Source organism: Aquarana catesbeiana, linkage group LG06 (genome assembly GCF_042186555.1).
Source record: "Aquarana catesbeiana isolate 2022-GZ linkage group LG06, ASM4218655v1, whole genome shotgun sequence".
Taxonomy (NCBI): Eukaryota; Metazoa; Chordata; class Amphibia; order Anura; family Ranidae; genus Aquarana; species Aquarana catesbeiana.
Genome location: NC_133329.1, coordinates 261,547,401 through 261,561,028, shown reverse-complemented (window position 1 = coordinate 261,561,028; position 13,628 = coordinate 261,547,401). Strand labels below are relative to the sequence as shown.

Here is a 13,628-nt window from a genome sequence, read left to right as displayed (position 1 = left end):
CAATGGACTGGTTTAGATCAAAGAATATTCATGTGTTAGAATGGCCCAGTCAAAGTCCAGACCTAAATCCAATTGAGAATCTGTGGCAAGACTTGAAAATTGCTGTTCACAGATGCTTTCAATCCAGTCTGACAGAGCTTAAGCTATTTTGCAAAGAAGAAAGGGCAAAAATTTCACTCTCCTATATGTGCAAAGCTGCTGGAGACATACCCAAAAAGACTTCCAGTTGTAATTGCAGTGAAAGGTGGTTCTACAAATTATTGACTCGGGTGGGGGAGGGTTGACTACAAAGCTATGCGACACTTTTTTCAGATATTTATGTGTAAAAACTGTTGAAAACCATTTATCATTTTCCTTCATTTGCCAGTGGTGAACTCCATGCCCAAGAGGGTTAAGGCAGTGCTGGAAAATAATGGTGGCCACACAAAATATTGACACTTTGGGCCCAGTTTGGACATTTTCACTTAGGGGGGTACTCCCTTTTGTTGCCAGCAGTTGAGACATTAATGGCTGTGAGTTGAGTTATTTTGAGGGGACAGCAAATTTACACTGTTAAACAAGCTGTACACTCACTACTTTACATAGTAGCAAAGTGCAATTTCTTCAGTGTTGTCACATGAAAAGATTTAATAAAATATTTATAAAAATGAGGGGTGAATTCACTTTTGTGAGATACTGTATATGTGCCCAGGTCAGATTTCATGAATGGGGTTTACAACCACCTTAAGGATTTGGGGTGGAAGGGCTGCAAAAACACACAAATATAATAAAAATGCTTTTTCAGAATTATGAAAAGCCATATGTGCATTTTCAGGTGACTTTAATGTAGAAAAAAAAAGACTTTATATATATATATATATATATATATATATATATATATATATATATATATATATATATAAATAATTTGTTTCCATCGCTAGTTAAAATCCTAATTGTACAGTACAGGACACGGAGAATATTCATACACCATGGGTTATAGGTATGTACCAGTGTGGCACGGGAGAATTGCAGGTGTGGCGTGGGATCATTCATGTTGTTCGCCGGGCCCGGCGGTGGCCGCGCCTGCCCCACACCGTGAGGCTCCACCAGCATAGTGCTGACTGTCCCTTACTGGCCTCACACAGACACGGTCATCTCTGCTGCCTGAGCCTGTGTGCGAATTAGATTGGTTGATGTTCGCAACCACCAGACCCTGCCAATCCGGATCATGAAAACGATTAGGATTCGGCGTGGCTGCCAGCAGTGTACCAGGACAGGTGCCGTGCCAGGCGCTTCCAGCCAATGAGGTGCTGAGCACTGCACGCCTCAATGTGAAGTCAATCCCTCCTCCAGTCACATCCACAACAGAGCAGAGGAGCTCACAGTCCCTGGCTGTCCCACATGGTGTGGAGCTGAGAAGGTAAGACGAAAGAAGAGATGGGGACAGACAGACCAGTGTGTGGTTTTATATCGGCAGTAAATATAAGCAGCAGTCTTGTGTGATCCCCAATATTATATCAGCAGGAAAATATAATATATACAAAAAGCAGCAGTCTTGTGTGGTCCCCAATATATATCAGTAATATATAATATTGGGAATCACACAAGACTGCTGCTTTTGTATACAGTGGGGACGGAAAGTATTCAGACCCCCTTACATTTTTTACTCTTTGTTATATTGCAGCCATTTGCTAAAATCATTTAAGTTCATTTCTTTTCCTCATTAATGTACACACAGCACCCTATATTGACAGAAAAACACAGAATTGTTGACATTTTTGCAGATTTATTAAAAAAAGAAAAACTGAAATATCACATGGTCCTAAGTAATCAGACCCTTTGCTGTGACACTCATATATTTAACTCAGGTGCTGTCCATTTCTTCTGATCATCCTTGAGATGGTTCTACACCTTCATTTGAGTCCAGCTGTGTTTGATTATACTGATTGGACTTGATTAGGAAAGCCATACACCTGTCTATATAAGACCTTACAGCTCACAGTGCATGTTAGAGAAAATGAGAATCAAGAGGTCAAAGGAACTGCCTGAAGAGCTCAGAGACATAATTGTGGCAAGGCACAGATTTGGCCAAGGTTACAAAAAAAATTCTGCTGCACTTAAGGTTCCTAAGAGCACAGTGGCCTCCATAATCCTTAAATGGAAGACGTTTGGGACGACCAGAACCCTTCCTAGAGCTGGCCGTCTGGCCAAACTGAGCTATCGGGGGAGAAGAACCCAAAGATCACTGTGGCTGAGCTCCAGAGATGCATTCGGGAGATGGGAGAAAGTTGTAGAAAGTCAACCATCACTGCAGTCCTCCACCAGTCGGGGCTTTATGGCAGAGTGGCCCGACGGAAGCCTTTCCTCAGTGCAAGACACATGAAAGCCCTCATGGAGTTTACTAAAAAAACACCCGAAGGAGTCCAAGATGGTGAGAAATAAGATTCTCTGGTCTGATGAGACTAAGATAGAACTTTTTGGACTTAATTCTAAGTGGTATGTGTGGAGAAAAACAGGCACTGCTCATCACCTGTCCAATACAGTCCCAACAGTGAAGCGTGGTGGCAGCATCATGCTGTGGGGGTGTTTTTCAGCTGCAGGGACAGGACGACTGGATGGAATCGAGGGAAAGATGAATGCTGCCAAGTACAGGGATATCCTAGATGAAAACCTTCTCCAGAGTGCTCAGGACCTCAGACTGGGCCGAAGGTTTACCTTCCAACAAGACAATGACCCTAAGCACACAGCTAAAATAACGAAGGAGTGGCTTCACAACAACTCCGTGACTGTTCTTGAATGGCCCAGCCAGAGCCCTGACTTAAACCCAATTGAGCATCTCTGGAGAGAGCTAAAAATGGCTGTCCACCAATGTTTACCATCCAACCTGACAGAACTGGAGAGGATCTGCAAGGAGGAATGGCAGAGGATCCCCAAATTCAGGTGTGAAAAACTTGTTGCATCTTTCCCAAAAAGACGCATGGCTGTATTAGATCAAAATGGTGCTTCTACTAAATACTGAGCAAAGGGTCTGAATACTTAGGACCATGTGATATTTCAGTTTTTCTTTTTTAATAAATCTGCAAACATGTCAACAATTCTGTGTTTTTCTGTCAATATGGGGTGCTGTGTGTACATAAATGAGGGGAAAAAAATGAACTTAAATGATTTTAGCAAATGGCTGCAATATAACAAAGAGTGAAAAATTTAAGGGGGTCTGAATACTTTCTGTCCCCACTGTATATTGTATTTACTGCTGACCGCAAAAATTGTTAAATCTTTTCAGGTGTCGCATGAAAATCTTTACATCTTTTTGGTGCGCCGCAAGACAAAAAAGTTTAAGAAACGCTGGTATGTGCCCTCAGGTGGTTGGACACTGGAAAAGCTTTAGAGGGCATGCCCCTGGGTGCCTCCCCTATAACACTACCTCAGGTTGTGAATCCTCAGTTTAGTATTTGTGATGGACCTTTGATCACCCTTAGCTTAACTAGTGTATTATTTGTCACTATTATTTTAACTTCCAATTCTTCACTCAAGTTCTTCTTGTGTTGATTTATTAAGCCAGCATAGAAGCATTGTATCTGGATTGGCACAACCCCAGTAAATCCTTGGGAGTAGTACACCCAGACTCTATGCTGTGAGGACAGCCTGTAATGTTTCTTCAGGCACTGGATCCTGCGTGGCCCCTCACCTTCTCACTTGGTACAAAGTACAGAGTTAGCCGCAGGGTGCGATACAAGTCTAGGACTGTGGCCCATCACTTTTGAACCCAGTCCCTGTGGACCTCTTTGGGAGGTATGCCTACTGTGATGGACGAAGCCTGATTTTTATTTAAAATTCAGAATCAGGTAAGACATGGTCGCCCTGTATTTCTGACCATTACTGAAGAAAACAAGGCTATGTCTGGCAAGTATTCACTTCACATGTGCTAAAATTCAACCACTCAAACCTCAGTCTCAGGTGGATGACCATGTGCCAACATCATATTATTGGTTACACACTTCTGCTTAGAGCTTTTATAAGGTACTCGGTCACTTCCTCCCACTGATTCACCACAAGAATTTGTTACAGGAAGCTCTACCCTTGGGTTACTGTGTACTCCTTTACTGATATGCTTACCCTTTACCAGTGATGGTGAACCTTGGCACCCCAGATGATTTTGGAACTACATTTCCCATGATGCTCATGCACTCTGCAGTGTAGTTGAGCATCATGGGAAGTGTAGTTCCAAAACATCTGGGCCAAGGTTCGCCATCACTGCCCTATACTCTGCACTCTATTCCGTGAGTAACCCATGGGGAATACCCTCACTTGTAGCTATGGCGCAGACCAAGCGAACACGGAATGTAAAATCGCAGGCGAATATTCAATCTGGGGCAGCACAGTGGTGTAGTGGGTAGCACTTTCGCCTAGCAGTAAGGAGGGTCGCTGGTTCGAATCCCAACCACGACACTACCTGCCTGGAGTTTGCATGTTCTCCCTGTGCCTGCATGGGTTTCCTCCGGGTACTCTGGTTTCCTCCCACACTCCAAAAGACATGCTGGTAGGTTAATTGGATCCTGTCTAAATTGTCCCTAGTATGTATGAATGTGAGTTAGGGACCTTAGATTGTAAGCTCCTTGAGGGTAGGGACTGATGTGAATGTACAATGTATATGTAAAGCGCTGCGTAAATTGACGGCGCTATATAAGTTACTGAAATAAATAAATCTGCCGAAGGCCTGCACAACATGCAACCTCAGAGTTACAATGTGTACCTGTGAAAAAAACAGTTCTAATAAGTCTCAGCATCCAATTCTGGTTCTATTTCAGGCATGCAACAAGCAGCCTAAAACTTTCTTCATCTTTGTCACATTTCCTCAAACAAATTACGACCATCTTCATCCATGGCTCACAAATGCCATGCCTCATCTCCTATTTCTCAATTGGAGTTAGATTCTGATATGTCAGCCCTAAAGGACGCAGACATCAAAAAAAAATGAAAAGGATATTGAGGAAATACTACAGGAAGCTGCGGAAGATTTTTTTCCCCCACAGATCGTCCCTATATGGAAGGGGTGAGCTTCACGCAGCATGCTTGCCAAGCTTGATAAGCTCAAAGCCTCTGTCCTCAAAAGTCTTGACATTATGCAAATTGACTCTCCTTCATCCCCTGGTCTCAGGTTAGGCTAATTTATGCCTTCCCTCTAGTGCAAATTCTACCATATCTGCTCAAGAAAATAGAGCAACAGAGGAAAACCATGATTTTAATTGCATCCAACCCAGAGGAGCTCGGTACACAGACATATTGGGACTTCTAAAAAGATGACTCCTGTCCTCTCCCTAACAGATCAGCTATACTATCTCAACGCCCTCTATTCTGTCCTGCTTCCCAGTCTCTGGCTTTAATGGCATGGCTGTTGAAATCCAGGTGTTTAAGGATAGAGGGGTCTCTGAGTCTGTGATTACTACCTTGCTAAAAGCATGAAAAGCCTCTCCCAGGAAGATTGCCTAGTGTGTACCTCTGTACCTTGCATTCTGGCCTTCTTTCTATACCTCCAATCAGGTCTTGCCCGCACTGCTGTGCCAATCACATGCGATGTCTGTGCAGTGCAATTCAGCCATACAGTTGTATGGCTGAACTTACATTGGATTTGCATAAGAAAGGCACAGGGCCTTTTTTTTTTTTCACGCACTGGAATCGGCTCGTATGGGTGTGAACACCCATGCCATCTGATTCCTGTACGAATCCACAGTTCGCACTGCGATCTGTGAACCAATCTGGGGGTATCATTAACATTTTATTGACCTTTGCAGCGGTTCGCAGAGGGCAGTGTGAACTGCCTGCGGGAGAGATGCGGGAACCGGTGCTGGAATCATTCTGGTTCCCGCATCGCTATAGTGTGAACCCAGGCTTCGCTCTCTCTTGTAAAAACATTTCTTCAAGGTGTACCTCGTATTAACACTACACCCCCCCACCCCAATTTGCTGTACCTTGTGCTTACTTGGGATCTAAATTACTTGGTCCTCTCTGCCCTTTGAATCCAGAGTATCTATCTTGCAAAGTAGAATTTTTGGTCGCTATCATATCTGTCAGACAGGTTGCTGAGCTAGTGGCTCTTTCCTGTAAAGTGCCTTTCCTCGTTCTTCACAATGACAAGATTGAGTATACTGTAAGGCTGCTCCTCCATTCAGACAGACGGATTGCCCTGTTCTCTGGACCTTACAAGAGACATCCTGCTTCAAAATCCACCACTGCATCACGAATAGGAAAATTGATAGCAAGAGCTTACATTCTTAAAGAGAAACCTCCTCTGCTTCAGCGCATTCATTCCACCAGTGGTCAGTGGTATTTTGTGGGTATTTCAGCACAAAGCCTTGGTGATCCAGTTGTGTAAGACCATCACCTGGTTTTCTGTTCATCCTTTTTCAAAGCTTTGCCAGATGGACGTCCAATCTTTTGCTGATGCAGCTTTTGTACGTAAGGTTCTTGTGGTGGCTCTCTGAAGTTGGGTCTTTTGACCCCTGTTGGGTATTTTGGCACACTTCTGTTTACCTCCTTGTTGCCCACCCTTCCTATTCATTGCTTGGGGATGTCTCATGGTGTATAAATATTCAGTCTGTCTCCTATACTGTACAGTTAAGATAAGAGAATGTTTTACTTATCTGTTAATTCCATATCTTGGAATACAGTACTTGACACAGCCCCCAGGCCACCCTCCTTTCCATTCCTTAGTTTAGTCTCTATTGCTTGCCGCAAAACTGAGGACTCATGGAGCAGGGTGAGGTTATAGAGGAAGCACCCAGGGCGTGTGTCCTCTAACGCTTTCCGGGGTCCGATCAATCTGAAGGTACACGCCAGTGACCCATGGCGTATGAATATTCTGCCTGAGTCCTGTACAGTACTTCAAGATATAGAATTTTATAGGCGAGTCAAAGTTCTTTTTTTTTTTTTTTTCATCTTTAAAAAAAAAAGAGTCCTCATCAGTTACTGTATTAATAAAGTTCATCTTTTCCTTGTTATGAAGTGGTCCAGCCTTGCAATTACTGTCAGATGACCACATTTTGGGAACAGACCTCATAAACAAGGTTTTCAGAGGTGGAAAGCCCTTCCTTAGAATTACTTTTGGAAAAATAAGTAGCATTTGTCACGACTTCTTTCAATTCTGCTGGCCACTATCTCTGCTCCAATATCATAAATGCAATGTGTTGTCATTTGCTTAACCATTATACTAGCCACATCTGTGTGAAAGTCTTTTCACCTATTTGCCTTTCAGCTTGTTATGCTTACATTTGTTCAAATGCTAATGGACCACATCAGTTTACTATTTCATGAATCTCTGTTCTGTCATGTATGTCTTTATCTTCTCTTGTGCATAATCTGTCTGCTGTGATTTTATTTATAAGGGTGAAAGTTTTGTTAGTTTTTCCAACTGTAGCAGACCTTCCAACCTTGTAGTTCTTTTACATGTTTGCCTTTGAGACCTTCTTATGTAGACCATTGGAAATGTATCTGGTTCTTTAACTCTGTTTTTTGCATAACCGCTCCTCTACCTTTTGTGATTTTTAAACTATCGTTCCTTTTGTCATAGTCTGTGTTGTTTTTTTTGTTTTGTTTTTGTTTTGTTTTTTGTTTTTTTTTTAAAAACTCACCTGGTAACTATTTTATTGGTTTTTAATGTAACCTTACTTTTCAACGCCATGAAAGATGGTCTCTCAAGACTCTAGTGGCCTTATTATGATTAAAATTTTTTTATCATTTTTAATGGTCATTTGATTTGATTTTGTTTGCAAACGTACTTATCTGTCCCCGATATAAGCTTTTTCTTTATCCCAACTTTATTTGGACAAGCCACAGCGAATAAAAGGGAGCAGGCGCTTTGTACAAACTCTAAATTGTTCCTGTGTTGCATCCCAGATGGTTTTGACCTCACAAGCGACTCGAATCCAGGCTCCCCGATCTTGCACATCATTCCAAGCCTAGGGGACACTCGTGAGGGGGATGTTCTTGTGTACCTGACACCCGACACATCTCCAGATGCTGCTACTGAGGGTAGGCCAGATGTCTTCAAGCGGGAATTAGCAAGAGAGGATAATGATTGCTCTCTTCATTTGCATAGGCTGCTTCTCTGGAGAGCATTTAATAACTTGAGTGTGCTAGATTCTCCATGCCTCCTGGTTAAAGCTCATAATAAGGTATCCGGTATTAATTCTGTTCAATAATCCTGCCAAACCTATGATTGCAGCATCCCCTACACACGAGCAGCTTGGCATGGCTAGCAAATACATATGCACGCAGGAAGGCTCAAGAAGCATGCAGGCTACCAAAGTGAACTCCCATTTCTTAGTGTGTTTGTTCTGGAACAATATGGTTTTATGTTCTCTTCCAGTGTTTTAAACTGTCTTGAAGTTTTTTGCATAAATTGGAACTTATTTGCTACTCAGAAAATGTTAAACTGGGCATGTTTTCGCAATCATATTACTGCAGTTATAGTGTGATTGTGTTTTAGGGAAACAAAATTGGAGAGATGGATTAATACAATCCCTTATCTCTGCCATTAAATAGACAGTTTTATATAGACAGACATATAGATATGGAAAAACGAATAAAAAGTTAGATAACAATGAAATTTAAATATTCAGGTTTTGACTTTAAACTGTGTTAATCTTCCAGGGATAGGTACGTTGGGGTAATAGCAGGGCTTAACTTAACAAAGTAAAGGTTTATCTGGGCTGCCTCCAGTGCTGTCTAATTTAAATCATAATCCCCTCCTACAACAGAGATCACATAACGAAATGGCTAGCATTTTAAACTTGTTGCAAGCACTAAAGAGCCTGGAGCAGCATCTTCTCCAGGAAAGATACCATTTCAGTATATTGATTTATATTCCATATATCCGTTCCATAAAGCGTTTTACCATAGGCTTTGTTAACACGAATATTTATCAGCTCCTGTTTGCTGAGGAGTAAAAACTGCAGTGCTTTCTGCCCCCTGGAAACCACATGTGCCACATCAATATAAGTGGCTCTACTGATGCAGAAGCTGCTTTCATGAGCATTGCCGCATACAGCTATTCACTTGTATTGGCGAATGTGCGCGGCACAGGATAGGCAAGGATATGTCTGCTTTAACAGTTTCCTTTAGTTTGGTAGTACTTCAAACCCCCATCAAAATTAAAATACCCCTTTGCTCCAACATAAAGTATAGTAGTCTGCTTTTTAGACCAGGAATTCATATTGCCACGTCATCACAAACCCAAAATGAGATACCTATTTTTCACTGTAGGGTTTGTTGATGGAAACCTACAAATCCAGGTTTATTTTTCACTTAAAGGGTAACTCCACATTCCTGGGGGAAAAAAATAGCAAATAAAAAATAATATAGCACATAGAATTGCAACACTAATCATTTTGTAATTGAATGTTGTTAAAAATTACCTTTCCTTTTCAATCTGCAGCCAATGTAATTTTCTGAGAATACATTGCAATATGACTACCTGGAGTTTTCTGTACACAGAATGTGTACTAACCGCTCCCCAGAAACATCATTTCCTGCTTGTGTGATTGGCTCACCAATTTTCCCAGAAGTCTGCCTAAGATACAAGTCAGATTTCAGGCATCCCTTGCAACAAAAATGTCATTTTTTGAGAGATACTTTCAATAGTACCACATCTAAAGGGATGCAGGCCCAACAGATTTCCTCATTAGTGCCCAGTAGCTCCACACCTGACAGTTAATTATGAAACCACTCCTATTAGAGCTACTCAGAACAGAGGCACAGAGAAATATGCATGGATTTCTTCAGAATAACAAAGGGTGGGAATCTGCAACAAAGTTTGTTATCCTTGCAATGTACTTGGATCACCCAGGAGGGGATATTTTTTTTTCTCAACAAAAGTGGAGTTACGCTTTAAAGTATTACTAAACCCAGGAGCCTGCATTCATTATATCTGGTCTCCAGCAGTACACAGAACATGGAAATGCAATTATATTAGTAACTGTGAACTGCTAAATACCATTTCTGATCAGCAGTATATAGCAGTCTTATGACTTCTATCCGTGTCTGGTTAAAGCTTGTAGGGGGAGCTCATTCTACTCTGACTGTCCTATGAGGCTGCAGGACCCCTTACCCTCTGTCTGGACAGTGCTGATTGTCCCTGTTCTGATCACATGCACCCTCCCAAGAAAAAAGAAAAACTCTCTAGCAATATACACCAAACTGAGCATTGGCAGAGTGCTCCAAAGGCTCTGTAGTGTCAGATGGATTGGGAACAGTGGAAATGGGGGAGGATCAGAGAAGACAGGATCAGCCTTTTTACACAATAAGCAGGATTAACCCCTTAGGTTCCACAGTGAGTATAACGAGCATGCGTTACTGCATATACAGATTGATTTTACTGTTGTGGGTTTAGTAACACTTTAATAAAATTTGTTTTTTGTATATTTTCTTGCAAAATAAAGTATACATTTTCAATCAAAAAAAAAAACACTTTAATAAAATGGTAAATGGTGACATGCAGAGTATTTCTCTGTTTCTCTAAGCCCTCACACCCATTATTGATAACACCAAAACAGTTAGGTCTCATTCACACTGGACGTTTGTGGATGTTTTTACAGCTGCTGTTTTTGGCTTCAGACATTTTTTTTCTACAGTCAATAAACTCTCCAGCATGTTTTCCTATGTGTCCATGTACACATAGGCTGTTATTAACTGTTTTGGCTGGGGCATTTTTGGCTGTAAACCCCCCCCCCCCCTCCAAAGCTAGTGGGTCCCCAAACACGGCTCACCAGCGTTTAACGTTTTTTATCCCATTGAAAAAAAAAAAAGCTAAAAATCTCTATTGCAAAAACGCTGAAAAACTATTAAAAGCTCACCGCAAAACCACTGGCATTTTTATAACGTCCAGTGTGTATGAGGCCTTAAGTATAATGCAAACAGCTGTGTCAAATGTATTGACTGTTATCAGTGTAAGACACGGAATACTGGTTCCTTTTGTGCAAGGATGATGGCGCAATGAGGCAGGAAGGCAGATTCTGTGGTGAGATTCAGCCACAGAATACAGCGCTCCCAAAACCCCTTGCCCATTGAAATGAGTGGGCAGCGCTTCCGAAGCATCTGAAAAGTGCTTTAGAAACGCTGCAACACGGGCACTTTTAACCCCTTTTTTGGTTAAAAGTGCCTTGCTATCGGCCGAAAAGCGCTGCTAAAACAGCGGTAGAGCGCCGCTAAAATGAGCGACGCTTTACTGCTAACGCTCGACGGCCCCAGTGTGAAACGGGTCTAAGAGTTAGAATATCTTCATATATATCTTTCATATGCCTTATATCCCCAATATACACTTTTTGTGCAAAATTGAATATGAATAAAATACAGAAAACCTTGCTGGCCAATATTAAAATCTATTTTAATAAACTAGTGACAGTTTTCAAGACTATACACGTAACTGTAATTTTTTTATTTTTCTCACTTGCTGTGTTTAGAGAGCAGCAGGCTGAAACAGATTTGTTACAGTTATGTAATGACTTTGCTTGCAGCAAAAATACAGAATTAATGAGGTCTTCATCCTGGGTAAAATATCTTTTATAGACTGATGAGCCTCGCATTGACATACAAGCCCAGTCTATCTATTTTTCTATTAATCTAACTGTACAGCAAACCTGTAGCCCTTTAATGTTAACTGGCATCAACATATAGTCTTTAGTCCTAGCTCTGATTTACTTCATGACAGAAATCTGGAATTCTTTCACGTACAGTATCTCACAAAAGTAAGTACGCCCCTCACATTTTTGTAAATACCTTATTAAAATCTTTTCATGTGACAACTCACTTTATTTACAAATATTTACAAAAATATGAGGGGTGTACTCACTTTTTTGAGATACTGTAAGTTCACATCTCATTATTTAAACTCATTAATTAATTTCATATAAAACAAATTCTAATTTAAGGTTTACTCAGTCACTTGCACTGGAATTTAAACAAGGAAAGAAAAAAAAAAGAACTTCCCAGCATGTTTGGATGTTTTAAATAAACACAGATTCAAACGATTATATGAAAAAACCTTTAGTAAATCACCCACCCCCCGCCCTTTTTTCTTTTTTTTTCTATAATTGACAAGGAGCACAACCTTATTGGTAATGGTAATAATGCCTGCAAACATGTGCAAAAAATTATATCCCAAAACGTATTTTAAATGAGGCTTCTAGTTCCTAATCCTATCAATCATTCTAGAACGGTAGCACAGAATTAATTTGGCTGCATGCGCACGAAGAGCTCAAAGGAGATTTGTTACTTTGCCTCCTGACATTTGCGTCTCCCCAACTTTTGAGCGGACCCTTTTTGAAGCCAGTTTTTCCAATTCCTAATATCCTTAAACTTTTCATGGAGTTATTCCAGTACAACATCCTTCACACTTCATGGAACAATGAGGAACATAAATTATGACAGCTGACATAAGTTATATTCAAAGAATATATGTTTGTTTTGCTTTAAAGCGGAGCTTGGTGTGCACAAGAACAGTGTAGAGGTAACGTACAGTTGTGCTCATAAGTTTACATACCCTTAGAGAATTTGATTTCATGGCCATTTTTCAGAGAATATGAATGATAACACAAAAACGTTTCTTTCACTCATGGTTAGTGTTTGTCTGAAGCCATTTATTATCAATTAACTGTGTTTACACTTTTTAAATCGTAATGGCAACAGAAACCAAATGACACTGATCAAAAGTTTATATACCCCAGTTCTTAATACCGTGTATTGCCCCCTTTAACATCAGTGACAGTTTGAAGTCTTTTGTGGATGAGGCTCTTTATCTTCAGATGGTAAAGCTGCCCAGATGGCAAAGAGCCTCCACTTCCTGTAAATTCTTGGGCTGTCTTGCATGAACTGCATGTTTTGAGATCTCCCCAGAGTGGTTCAATGGTATTGAGGTCAGGAGACTGAGATGGCCACTCCAGAACCTTCACTTTATTCTGCTATAGCCAATGACAGGCCGACTTGGCCTTGTGTTTTGGATCATTGTCATGTTGGACTGTCCAAGTACGTCCCATGCGCAGCTTCCTGGCTGATGAATGCAAATGTTCCTCCAGTGTTTCTTTTTATAACATACTGCGTTCATCTTGCCATCAATTGAGACCAAATTTCCTGTGCCTTATATAGCTCACACATCCCCAAAACATTAGCGATCCACCTCCATGTTTCACAGTAGGAATGGTGTACCTTTCATCATAGGCCTTGTTGACGCCTCTCCAAATGAAAGGTTTATGGTTGTGGCTCAGTTTTGGTCTCTTCACTCCAAATGACTGTGCCAGAAGGTTTGAGGTTTGTCTCTGTGCTGTTTGGCGTATAGTAAGCGGGATACTTTGTGGCATTTGTGTAGTAATGGCTTTCTTCTGGCGAATCAATCATGCAACCCATCCTTCAAGTGCCCCCTTATTGTGCATCTTGAAACAGCCACAGCACATGTTTTCAGAGAGTCCTGTATTTCATCTGAAGTTTTTTGTGTTTTTTTCTTTGCATCCCAAACAATTTTCCTGGCAGTTGTGGCTGAAATTTTAGTTGGTCTACCCGACCGTGGTTTGGTTTCAACAGAACCCCTCATTTTCCACTTCCTGATTAGAGTTTGAACACTGCTGATTGGATTTCTCAATTCCTTGGATATCTTTTTA

The 13,628-nt window shown here is 41.1% G+C and overlaps 1 protein-coding gene across 4 annotated transcripts in view; it reads left to right on the top strand.

The window, feature by feature from the left end:
- HYCC2 (hyccin PI4KA lipid kinase complex subunit 2) overlaps positions 1–13,628 on the top strand; it is a 239,660-nt gene that overhangs the window by 196,221 nt on the left and 29,811 nt on the right. For 3 of the 4 annotated variants that reach the window (XM_073633247.1, XM_073633246.1, XM_073633249.1), the window contains one exon: positions 7,876–8,010. The exons of the other annotated variant lie outside the window; for it this stretch is intronic. In XM_073633247.1, the coding sequence (XP_073489348.1) occupies positions 7,876–8,010 (135 nt within the window). The remainder of the gene's footprint in view (positions 1–7,875; positions 8,011–13,628) is intronic. 4 annotated transcript variants of the gene reach the window in all.